This window comes from Narcine bancroftii, chromosome 1 (assembly GCF_036971445.1).
Source record: "Narcine bancroftii isolate sNarBan1 chromosome 1, sNarBan1.hap1, whole genome shotgun sequence".
In the NCBI taxonomy this organism is placed as follows: domain Eukaryota; kingdom Metazoa; phylum Chordata; class Chondrichthyes; order Torpediniformes; family Narcinidae; genus Narcine; species Narcine bancroftii.
In genome coordinates, this window is record NC_091469.1 from 19,907,804 (window position 1) to 19,920,652 (window position 12,849).

The 12,849-nt window shown below is 38.4% G+C and overlaps 1 protein-coding gene across 10 annotated transcripts in view; it reads right to left on the reverse strand.

Moving 5' to 3' along the window:
- The window catches only part of LOC138755431 (nuclear factor 1 B-type-like), a 315,639-nt gene that overhangs the window by 59,604 nt on the left and 243,186 nt on the right, over positions 1–12,849 (reverse strand). For 8 of the 10 annotated variants that reach the window (XM_069921424.1, XM_069921399.1, XM_069921408.1 and 5 more), the window contains 2 exons: positions 4,818–4,986; positions 1,083–1,168 (listed from right to left, as the gene is read on the reverse strand). In XM_069921424.1, the coding sequence (XP_069777525.1) occupies positions 1,083–1,168; positions 4,818–4,986 (255 nt within the window). The remainder of the gene's footprint in view (positions 1–1,082; positions 1,169–4,817; positions 4,987–12,849) is intronic. The other 2 variants (XM_069921411.1, XM_069921418.1) reach the window with 1 other exon arrangement.

Consider the following 12,849-nt stretch of genomic DNA (forward strand, 5'->3'; position numbering starts at 1 on the left):
AATAATTCAGATTATCATAGGAAAGAATCCGTGAGTCATGCAGCACAGATACTAACCCTTTGGCCCACCACATTCTTACTAACCATTGTACCTTCTGACACTCATCCCATTCACCTGCATTGGATATTGGATATCTCTCAGTACTCCAGCCCTCCCCTTTTATTTTATATGAGAGAACTTTGAACTAAAGGTGTCTGAGGACCCATCACATGGGCAATCCAGGCTAAAACTAAAGCCAATTCAGTTGTGGGTCCTTCATCTTTATCCCACACAATATTTCAAATGTGGTACATGTGTTAGGGTTTCAACACGATTCACAAAAATGATAATAAATTAAATGCAATTATTAGCCATCATTAACAAATCACCAATATTCATGCTTAACTTTACTTGAGGAAAACTAAAGTCAGCTGACTCTTCCATGGAGGAAAGCTGTTCAACTTATGGAGAATGTACACTGTTTCATGGAAATGTTCTGACTCCCAACTCCACATGAATCAAGGGAATAGTAAAGTACTTGGAAGATCAATCAGCCACTCAATCTGTACTTGCTCTTTTGAAAGTGCAATCCCACTCCCAACTCTTTCCCCATTTCCTTGCCTTTTTTTAATCATCAAACATTCAAAGATTTATGTTTGTTGGTTAAACAACACTTGGTAAGGTTAATTGTGGAGAGAGGCTTTGACTCATGCTACTGTCTTTTTTTTAAGTTGTAATCTTAAGCTCTCCTGATCATATTTAGCAGCTACATCATTTAAACAGTCAAGGCATCAAAAGCAATGCAGTAGCCACATGGAACACTGTAACAGTGTGATCAATAACATTGCTGTGAACTCTTGTTTATCCTACAATTTATCAAGCGATGGAAGCTATATTAGGATTCAGATCACAACTAAAGCTTCATTATGTTTTAGGGTGAGGGGGTGTAGATATGTTAATCACTACTGTAAAGGCAAAGGTAGGCTTAGACCACCTCATGATTTCTCACCACCAAGTTTATGTACAAAAGATTTTGAGGATCAGTAATGCACGAATACTATGGATCCATAACTGTGACTAAGAGTGACTGGAATTATGCCCACCTGCTGCTGGTGTAGAAAGGCTGGCTCCCTTGAGCTGAGTCCCACAAATTGCCGGTTGGCAGGTGGTGTACCTGAACCTGCATAGGCTGGTCAAAACAAAGAGAGAATTTAAAATCAAGACAACAGGTTTTCTCAAAACTATGCTATATGTAAACCTTTCATTGCATTATTAAAGCAAACTGTTGTATATGGCAAACTTCTCAGATATGGAGGCAGAATATATTATTAAGTTAAAAGTAAAATTGAAATTCTTGAAGCACTCAACATGTCAGGAAGTTTCAAAATATTAGTGAACTTGCAGAGAATTTCCAGCATTTGCTTCACTTCAGATTTCCAACATCAACAGTATTTTGCTTTGGAAGTTTTTTTTGTTTAATACAGGGTAAAGCAGCTTAAATGTTGCTCTTGGCAATACTAATAGAAGAATTTATTCAATGAGCTATTTCTTTGCCTTCTTAAGAAGACATATTAATTTTCGATAATGAGTTAACAGCTGCAAAAACAAAATATATGCAGAGGAGTGTGTGTGATCGCTACAATAATAAGTTTTAGCACAATTAATTTTGATTTTAATTTTTTTTTTTCTTCTTTTTAATGATACAGCATGGTAGAAGGCTCTTCCACCTCATGAAACTTGTGCCACCCAACTACACTCAATAAACCGACCAACCCCGTATGTTATTGGATAATGAAAGGAAACTGGAGCATCTGGAGGAAACCGACTCAATCACAAACAGCGCTAGATTCACATCTAGATTGCTGGTGCAGTTATAACATTGGAGGGTGCTACCCTATAATTCCTTTACACATGTGTCAGGGCTTATCGTAGAGAATAACCCTACAATAGACGTTGTATTGTGATGCCCGAAGCCTTAGATTTCAGTGGATAGTATAATGTCTTATGCATTGTCAGATGACTAGGTTTGCTTCTCAGATTACAGGTGAAAGAAATTCCCTGACAGTTTGAACTTGTTGCTGAGGATATACCATCAGAGTAGAGCAAGGGGCACCTCTTCTTTCAGGAAAACCATCTTTCTGCACAGATTGACAGCTGTCACTTTTTGAGTGGAAAATAAAGGGGGATTGCACATGAAATGTGTGATCTCAGTGAAATATCGTGTAAATCTAAACTTAGAACAGACCCATGCTTAGCAAATTATCTCCAACCACTAGTGTCATAGATAGTGTGTAGAAGCAGCTGCAAATTCTGTTCTACTTCCTAAAATTCATTTCAATCAACTGTGTTTTATAAATACAGTGGGGCACACCACAATCACTAAACGGATCAGCTTCACTGAAACAGGAATGAATTTCTAAGCAGTCCGACAATGTCTTTTGAAAGTTTGCTCTAACATCACATATAATGGGAGAGAGTACAAATCATTTGCCAAGATTTCTTTGTTTCTCTCATACAAATCTTTAATTAGAGTATGATTTTGGACTTCACTTTGCCTTTTGATTTTAATTGGTAGTTTTATATCAAAGACATCTTTCAGGAGGTATTGGTGTACAAAATGCTGAAGGAAAAATAAATGGAAAGCACTGATAAATAGATTCAGGGCATTGTAAAGGTTTCAACATGAATTGAGGTGACCGGACTCATTGCATGTCTTCCCACAACCCTCTGTCCAGATTGTAAATATAACTATAATTTCTGGTTGCCTATATGTTTAATTTTCTATCCCATTTGGCTTATTGTCAATCTCCCACACTGTTGAGTCGGGTTTAATCTAAGCTTGAGAAATGACATAATATCATTCAATTATGTTTAATACAATGTGTGGGCACAACATTGCGTTCAACCAGTTTGGGTAATGATCCTACTGTTTCACCTGTAACAGACCATTCTTTTATTGTTTCACTTATCCTACTCACCCATTTTCACCTGTGCAATCAACAATCTTACCATCTTATCATTCCTGCTTCCACCCCATTGCAGATTTGCCCTGTTCTTTGCTCCTCCTTTCTCTGTACGTTAATATCGCTCGGTCTCTGACATTTCTCATTTCTGGTGAATGATCACTGATCTGCAATGTCCTTCTGTGTGTTTCCGACGTGCTGAGTACTTTCTCCTAGTTTCTGTTTTTTTTTAAAATCTTATCAGTGCTGTGTATAGTACGAATTGTGAAATTTAGCCTGTAGCTGATTTGAATGGATAAGGTAACACAAAAAAAAAATAGAACTACTAAGTTAAAAATAACTTTAAAAACCTCCAGTACATAAACATAAAATTGAAATCTGGACAAAATTCATGTTTCAAAATACCTGAATTGAGAGTAAATCTCCCATTAATTATTATTGCTTTTTTTTGCACGAGTTTAATTCTGTTGCAGCTACTGATTGGCTTCTGATACCTTGCTAAATTGCTATTGTTATAAAAGGCTCTGTACAATTTACAGTGCTCAACTTTTAAATGCTGGCAGAGTTTTCAGTTACAAGGTCTGAGTTTATCTTGTTTTCATCCATCACCAAAGGTTACAGAGTGGCATCGAGGAATATGACCCGTGGTAAATATTAACTTGCCTTACCAGGAATACAGAGGTCAGTTACAAAGCCACTACTCCACGATTGTGTGATCAACTAACTAAACACAGATGGAGGATTAAACTGAGAGCTTTCTTTACTGAATCTGGGCTGGTCAGCCACATACTGTGTAGGTTTGACAAACCACTGGGGAATTTCTACTGATTTTACACCATCCTTCTAGGAATGGAGAAATCTTGCTCAAACCACAAGGTCACGGCTAACCACCACCCCCCCCCCCCCCCTATATCTTTTTTAAAATTTGATCTTGAATTAGAAATTGTTTTATTACCGACCATGTTAGAAATCTCAATGCAGCATCACAGGAGAATTGCTCCAATAAGTGTCACAGCAGGGATTTTGAGTTTCGGACAGAAAATAAAACAACACTTAGAACACTCATTGCAAGCTCACCTTTAATTCTTGGGCTCTGGACAACTACCTGTACTTTATACGTGACCAGACACGGATATGAACAGCTGAGAAGCTGCAAAGCCACAGCAAATCAATTAGTACACAAGTCGCAGCTGTCTAGAGGTTTTCTCAAAAGAAGACATTGTTCTCCTATTTCATTGCTGACAGTCTCCCACGGAACACATTAGTGAGCTTTTGTTAACTTCTTCCAGACAGAGATACAGAATACAGTGTGGCAGTTTAACCACAGTACTTGGGAAAAAGATGATCTATCCCAGCACGTTCCAGCACATCTGATTTTCATCATTAATACAGTCTGAGACTGATCTCTTGAAATTTGCTGTGGTCAGTCAAAGCTCATAGCACCATTTCAATTGTGGGTTGCAGCTGTCACAAACCAAATTTTCTGGAATAATTTATTATTACCGTAAAATCAAATGTTCAAGTATAATTATATCTTTGTCCAAAAGCTGTTTGTTGTTTTGGAGGAGCTGATAAATTAATGGTTAAATAAGCTGAACTTCATCTGAAGTTCACTGGAATGAGTCATTAGCCAATTGGCTCTGTTAAATTATTGCAATTCAAATGTGTTTGCACATTTTAAGTTCTGGTTTAATAATGCAAATGAAAATAGAAAAGCACACAAGGCAAAATAAACTGTTTTTAACAAGTGCATCTAACTCAGTGAAAAGTACTCTTACAGATGTTATTTTATTTACCTCATGAATGTGAATTCTATTCCTGCATCAGGACTTTAAAACCATAGGGTAACACCTCATCTAACTTAATGGTACTTACTGGATGATGGGGATGATGTTGCCTCACCTTCGGTTGATGTAGTGATGGGTTTAGTGTCTGAAGACATGGCCAGGGTCACTGGTCTGGACATGCCGTGATGGGGTGAGGGAGCCAGCACTGATGTAAAATGACCAGGCACTTTGCCCACAACTTGACCACTACTATTTGGCTGTGGAAAGGAACAGAAACAACAGAGGATCAGTAAAAGCCCATTCTGGACTTCCATAGCACACTCAATGGTAATCTTTATTTTTAAATGTAAATGTTAAGTGAGTAAAAAAAAACATTTTGAACAAGAATTCAAAATTACTGTTAAATGTCTAATATTTTCATTCAATTAGTATTATTTAAGATATGTTTTCTTACCTGCTGTTATCAGATTCTTAAACACAGACCTCTCATTAGTAAAAATGATCCCCTTGCACTGAACCTTTCCTTATATCTCACACTTTATTTTTGCTTCACTGTTTAAGCACTTTTTGATTTACTGCAACACTAAAACTTGCACTTTTGTTTTATTATTTCACGACCTACTGTACTTAAGTATGGGTTGGATAGCATACAAATCAAAGCTGTTCACTGTTCCTTGGTACATGTGACAATAAACAATTAAATAACATTCATCCAGCCCAACTTCTCCATGCTAGTGTTTAAGCACCACTTGAGCCTCCTCATCTTTCTTCATTTCAACCTTTCAATGAAACCTTCCATCTCTTTCTAACTCTTATTTTTGTCCACCCTTCCCTTAAAAATAATTTAATCCATTTGCTTCAGTCCTTCCCAGTGGGAATAAGTTCCATATTCTCACCAACATGAATAAATTTGTTCTTTTAGATTTCTCCATTGAATGTGATCATATGCTCGAAAACTTGTTTCCTTCTCATCTCCCTTAATGCCTTTAAAAGCTTCCTATAAACCTATCTGCTCAATTGCCTTCATTCTCCCCAATAAATTTTGTCTTTCATTAACCTTTTGGCCTCACAGCACTATGAGATTGAGGTTTCTTTTAGGCTTAATTTGTTTACAGACAGCTGTGCTATTGAAAACATGTCTCAAACATCTTTCCAAATCTCTACATGTCCAGATTTTCCAGTGGAAATGGCAGCAAGTGAAAGGATTCAACATTGCCAGGACTTCTGCATGTACTCAGCTTGGTGTAGGGATTCCTAAAATGCTCTCAATGCTCCACTGTTATCAAATTTTCTCTACCATAACATTCTGACCAGTTCATAAACCCCACCCTCTCTAAAATATCTTAATATACTATGTTTTGCTGCCAGGGATGTAAGGAAGCTTTTAATGGTTAATGTGGGTGGCACGGTTGGTGTAGCGGTTAGTGCAACACCTTTACAGCACCAGCAAATCAGGACTTGGGTTCAAATCCCGTGCTGTCACTAAGGAGTCTCTATATTCTTCCCATGTCTGCATTGGTTTTCCCAGCGGCTCCAGTTTCCTCACAGCGTTCAAAATGTAATGGGGGTTGTAGGTCAAATGGGGGTAATTGGGCGGCACAACTCGTGGGCTGAAATAGCCTATTACCGCGCTGTATGTCTAAATCAAGATCAACCTTCAGCAATATCTTGGCTCCTAAACCCTAATTTTATGAGTGTGGTTTGTGATATTCTTTTCAGATAAATATTTCAACATTTAATACATTTTAAAATTATATGTTTCAGCTTCTTAATGTTTTATGGCATTCCAATTTCTACCCTTAATATACATGCTCCCCACTCTTTATTTCATACTTCTTAAATGTTTAAAATATTGATTAAACATTTTGTTATTATTTTGTTGTTATTTTTATGATTCCTAGAAACATACAAAAATATATTCTACTCCCAATCCTTTTCAGTACCAAACACAAATGTCTATTAACACTCAACAAAATCATAAACAAACAGTCCAGTTCTCATAACTTAAGGACTAAGGCATCCAGTATATATCCTTTGGGATATGAATGTTGGAATTTCAGAAGGCTGCAACTTATTATGGGGAATGATAAATACATGGAATTAAGCAAACATTTTCAGCATGTGGAATGTTTATACCAAAAGTTACTTGGTTAAAATAATAGTGCCTGATAAGAAATGCAAGATTTCTTTCGGAACAAAGGAATTAAAATGGAAACTTCGACAAAGGCTAATCGAATTGAATGCTATTGTGAAGATAAGCATAATCTTATGAACATAATCCCATTCCTCTGCTCCAAATCTTTATTTATTTTGCAAAAAAGTAACTCAATTCCCTTTTCTTATTTGGAATTCAGTTTTTATTATATTTTTTGGTAGAGCAAACCATTTCTGCAAACCTCTGAGTCTTTTTTCTTTCTTTCAGTGATGAAATTGAATCTTTGTCTCTATTTTAATCAAAAAATCATTATGAACACCTGTTCTCAAACCTATTTGGTCTGTGAATTTTGAGCTCCTAACATATTAGTTTTGCATAACATTTTCAAGATCAAATTCCACAAACCCCTTTCTAAAAGCAGAAAGCACCTCTCAATAATTCAGTACTTCTCCTTTTCTCTTTAATGCCAATTACAAGGTACAGTTGAAATAAGCCATTTAGTGAAGGTAATTATGCGGAATGCATCTTAAAAAAAAGACTTCCCTCTTCTCCACCCCACCCCACCACATCCCATCCTTCAGCATAGCCTCACCCAAATAAATCACAGATTTAGACATAATAAGACATAGAAATATGTTAGAGAACTAGCTGTCAGATTTTTGTGGTTCTTGGGCTTTTGGCAGGTTAATTATGACAGCTTTCAAACTTTGGAGAAGGTACAGGAATGAGTGGTGGTCAAGGGTGAAGTGTAGATTTTTTTTTTTGCAGCTCATTCTCTGAAGTAACACCATTCATCTATTCTCTAGATTTCGTACTAAACATTACCTTAGTTCAGAATTCAAAATGCAAACTATTTATTGAAGACTCAATTGCTCGCTTCCACAAGACAAGTGTCATAAATGATCAACCATCTAATTTCTCCATTTTTTTTATCACTTGTCATACAAGAGTTATTAAATGAAACTTCTTGCCCTACGAACAGCATGTGCTTCACTTTGATTTCTTCAATGTAATCCTACCCAGACTGTTGCAATAACAAAGACTGAATTTTACAAGGCTTCACTTTGTGTGCAATGACTTAATTTAAAACTAATTTATGAAATATGTTAATAAACATTTTTATGAAATGAGAAAAGGCAAGTTGAGCAGTGAATAAGAATGAAGTGTTGAACAATAACAATATTTAACCCATCTTTCATAATTTCCTCTGTCATTTGGCCCATGTATATCTTACAGAGGAGTAAGGAATAGGTTGAACCAACTAACCTTTCCATGACTGGAAATGCCTTAATATATAGGAATAAAATAATAAAGTCAAGCATAATAGTTGAAGATAGAGGGGGGAGCAGTCATCGTCGGAGTAGGCTAAGTCAATGTGGTAAGGCTTTGGATCAACAAGCTTTGGCAAGAACAGGTAAGAGGCGAGGAATAGTCAGAGTTGAATTCAGAAAGGGCCACCCTATTCAAGAAATGAGAAGGATTTAGCAGGTAGGCACAGGTAAGGGCAGGTTTTTTAGATATCGTACGTTTTGTTCATCTAGTCATGGACAGTGGGAATGGCAGCCAAGGCAGGGGAATGCTCCTCTTGCAAAATGTGGTTCATCGGGGAAGCCAGCAGAATCCCTGACGACTTCATCTGCGAGAAGTGCATCCAGCTGCTGCAGCTCCTGACAAGCCAAGTTAAGGAATTGGAGCTGGAGCTGGATTAACTCTGGATCATTTGAGAGGCAGAGGGGGTGATAGACAGAAGTTATGGGGACACTATCACACCTAGGAAGCAAGAGGAGGGTTGATGGTGACAGTCAATAACAAGTATACCATTTTGGATACTGTAGGGGGGTTGAATAAAATGCCCGAGTAGGGACAAGCCATGGAGATCAGGACTCTGGCACAGAGTCTGGTCCTGTGGCTAAGAAGGGAAGGGAGGAGAAGAGGCAAGCTGTAGTGATAGAGGATTCCATAGTTAAGGGGACACATAAGAGGTTCTGTGGAAGAAATTGAGTATCCTGGTGCCAGGGTTCAAGATATCTCAGATTGAGTTCACGACAATCTGGAGGGTGAGCAGCCAGATGTTGTAGTCCACATAGGGATCAATGATGTGGGTAGGAAGGGTGAGGTGGTCCTGCAAGGAGAGTTCAGGGAGTTAGGTGCTAGGTTGAAGAACAGGACCTCCAGGCTAGTGATCTCAGGATTGCTATCTGTGACACATGCTAGTGAGGTTAGATAGAGTAGGATAATGCAGCTTAACACATGGCTAAAGACATGGATCAGGAAGGAAGGCTTCACTTTTCTGGATCATTAGGCTCTATTCTTGGGAACATGGGGCTTGTTCCTTCAGGACAGTTTGAAGAGGACTCATATCCTTGTGGGAAGGTTTGCTAATGCAGCTCTAGTGGATTTAAACTAGATTTGCAGAAGGAAGGGTACCAGAGTGCCAGAGGAGATAAAGGAGTGGAGGAGGGAAAAGATAATGTGAAAATTCCAAGCACTGTTGGAAGTCAATGGGTTGAATGTGGTGGAAATGTTCTCAGGTGCATCTATTTCAATGCAAGGACTATTGTAGGAAAGGCAGTCATGCCGAGAGCATGGATTAGCATTGTGGCCATTAGTGAAACTTTGTTGCAGGAGGAGCAGGTCTGGCAGCTCAATGTTCCAGGCTTCCATTGCTTTAGATGCAATAGAACTGGGTGGGGGTGGGGGTGGGGGGGAAGAAGATGAAAGAGGAGGAATGGGAAAATATCACAGCTGTGCTCAGACTGGATAGACCAGAGGGCTCATCTACTGAGGCTATATATGTGGAGTAGCGGAATGGAAAAGGTATGACCACACTCATGGGGTTGTATTATAGACTGCTCAACAGTCAGCAAGAATCGAAGGAGCGTTTCTGTAGAGAGATAGTAGACAGCTGCAGGAAACATAAGGTTGTGATAGAAGGAGATTTTAACTGTCCAAATATTGACTGGGACTTCCATACTGTAAAAGGGTTGGATGTCTTGGAGTTTGTCAAATGTTTTCAGGAAAGTTTTCTAAATTAATATATAGAGGTACCAACTAGAGAGAGTGCAATCCTGGATCTCCTATTGGGGAACAAGGCAGGACAGGTGGAAGAATAAGTGTAGGGGAACATTTTGGGTCCAGTGATCATAATGCCATTAGTTTCAAGTTAATTATGGAGAATAGGCCTGCACCTCAGGTTGAGATTCTAAATTAGATAAAGGTCAATTTTGAGGAAATGAGAAAGAATCTAGAATGAGTGAATTCGGATAAATTATTTTCGGCCAAGGATGTGCAAGGTAATTGGAGGGCCTACAAAAGTGAGATTTTGAGAGTACAGAGTTTGTATGTTCCTGTCAGGATCAAGGCAAGGTTAGAAGGTATAGGGAACCTTGGTTTTCGAAGTATATTGGAGATCTGGTTCTGAAGAAGAGAGAGGCGCTTAACAGGTATAGGCAACATGGAGCAAATGAGGTACTTGAGGAGTATAGAAAATGCAGAAAAACCTCAAGCAAGAATCAGGAATGCAAAAAAAAAAAGACACAAGGTTGCTTTGGCAGACAATGTGAAGGAAAATCCTAAGGGTGTCTACAGGTATATTGAGAGCAAAAGGATAATAAGGAACAAAATTGGTCCCCTTGAAGATCAGAGTGGCCTGCTTTGTGTGGAGCCAAAAGAGATGGGAGAGATCTTAAATATATTTTTTTTGCTAGTATTCACTCAGGAAACAGGAACAGAGTTGTGGGAAGTAAGGAAAACAAGTGAGATCATGGAGGCTATACAGATTAAAGAGGAGGAAGTGCTTGCTGTCTAAAAGCAAATAAGATATTCCCTCGGACCTTGATGAACACTAGTGTAGAAATTGCATGGGCTCTGGCAGAAATATTTAAAATGTCCTTAGCCGCAGGTGAGGTGCTGGAGGATTGGAGGTTAGCCCATATTGTTGCTTAAAAAAGGCTCCAAAAGTGACCCTGGAAATTACAGGCTGGTGATGTCAGTAGTAGGTAAATTATTGGAAGGTGTTCTAAGAGATCGGATATACAATTATTTGGATAGGCAGACATTGATTAGCGATAGTCAACATGGCTTTGTGTGTGGCAGGTCATGTTTAACCACTCTTATAGAGTTTTTCGAGGAGTTTACCAGGAAAGTTGACAAAGGAAAGGCTGAGGATGATGTCTTCATGGACCTTAGAAAGGCCTTTGACAAGGTCCCACATGGTAGGTTAGTCAGGAAGGTTCAGACGCAAGGTATTAATTGTGAAGTAGTGAACTGTATTTGACAATGGGTGGACAGGAGAAGCCAGAGAGTAGTGGTGGATGATTGCCTCTCAGACTGGAGGTCTGTTCGAGTGATGTGCCTCAGGGATCAGTGCTGGAACTATTGTTGTTTGACATCTATATCAATGATCTGGTTGATAATGTGGTAAGTTAGATCAGCAAATTTACAGATGACTCTAAAATTGGAGCTGTTGTGGACAGCGAAGAAGGTTTTCAAAGCTTGCAGAGAGATCTGGGCCAACTGGAAAAATGGGCTGTAAAATGGCTGATGGAACTTAATGCAAACTAGTATGAGATGTTGAATTTTGAAAGAACAAACCAGAAAAGGATATACATGGTAAAGAGTAGGACACTGAGGAGTGTGGTAGAACAGAGGGATCTGGGAATACAGATACATAATTCCCTGAAAGTGAAGTCACAGGTGGATAGGGTTGTAAAGAGATCTTTTGGCATATCGGCCTTCATAAATCAAAGTATTGAGTACAGGAGTTGGGATGTTACGTTAACATCATGTAAGACATTGGTGAGGCCAAATTTGGAGTACTGTGTGCAGTTTTGGTCAACTAACTACAGGAAATAAGATAGAAAGAATCCAGAGATGATTTACTGGGATGATGCCTGGACTTCAGGAACTGAGTTACAGGGAAAGATTGAACAGGTTAGGACTTTATTCCCTGGAGCATAGAAGAATGAGGGGAGATTTGATAGAGGTATTTAAAATTATGAGGGGGATAGACAGAGTAAACGTAGAGTTTTTTTTAATCCCACTAAGGGTAGATGAGATACAAACCAGAGGGCATGGGTTAAGGATAAAAGAAAAAAAATTTAGAGGGAACATAAAGGGAAACTTCTTCACACATGGATCGAGCTTTCAACTGAAGTGGTGAATACAGGCTCAATTTTAACATTTAAGAGGAATTTGGACAGATACATGGATGGAAGAGGTATGGAGGGCTATGGACCGGGTGTAAGTCAATGGGCTAGGCAAAAAAAAAAAGTTTGGCACAGACTAGAAGGGCTGAAGAGGCCTATTTCTGTCCTGTAATGTTCTAAGGTTCTATAACAATCCAATGTATCTCAGTCCATTTTTGTCACCAGTTCCTTGTGAAACATAATCAGTTAGGACACATTCTCAAATTTTAATGAAATTAACTAGCCAGTAACTGCTGAGTTGGTTGTACATAACTTTGACACTCTGTATATGGAAGCAAATAGAACTAATTTGTGGCATTAGAAGTGTCTTCTCTTCATCAACAGTGTGAGAAACAGATGGAGTATCATGTAGAGGAATCAGCAGAAAAGCAAATTATTACTTCGATGGTGAAAGACAATTGAATGTTAATGTTTGGAAAGATTTGGGTATGCTCATCAGAGAAATATAGAACCTTAACATACAAGTATAGCAAATAATGAGAAAAAAAATGAAATGTTGGCTGTCATTACAAAGGGATGGGTAAAAGAACAGGGCTATAATGAGGAGTAGTATCCACAGTTTTGTTCTCTTTATTTAATGGAAGACATATTTGACCGAGAGACGAATGAAAGGAGAGTCCCGAGATCGATTCATAAAGGAAAGTTTAAACAGATTAGACCTACGTTCTCTAGAATTTAGAACAAATATGAAAGGAGCTTGACAGTTTGGAAAGTGAGAGGATGTTTCCACTGATAAAAAGGAAATCTAGACCTGGGGC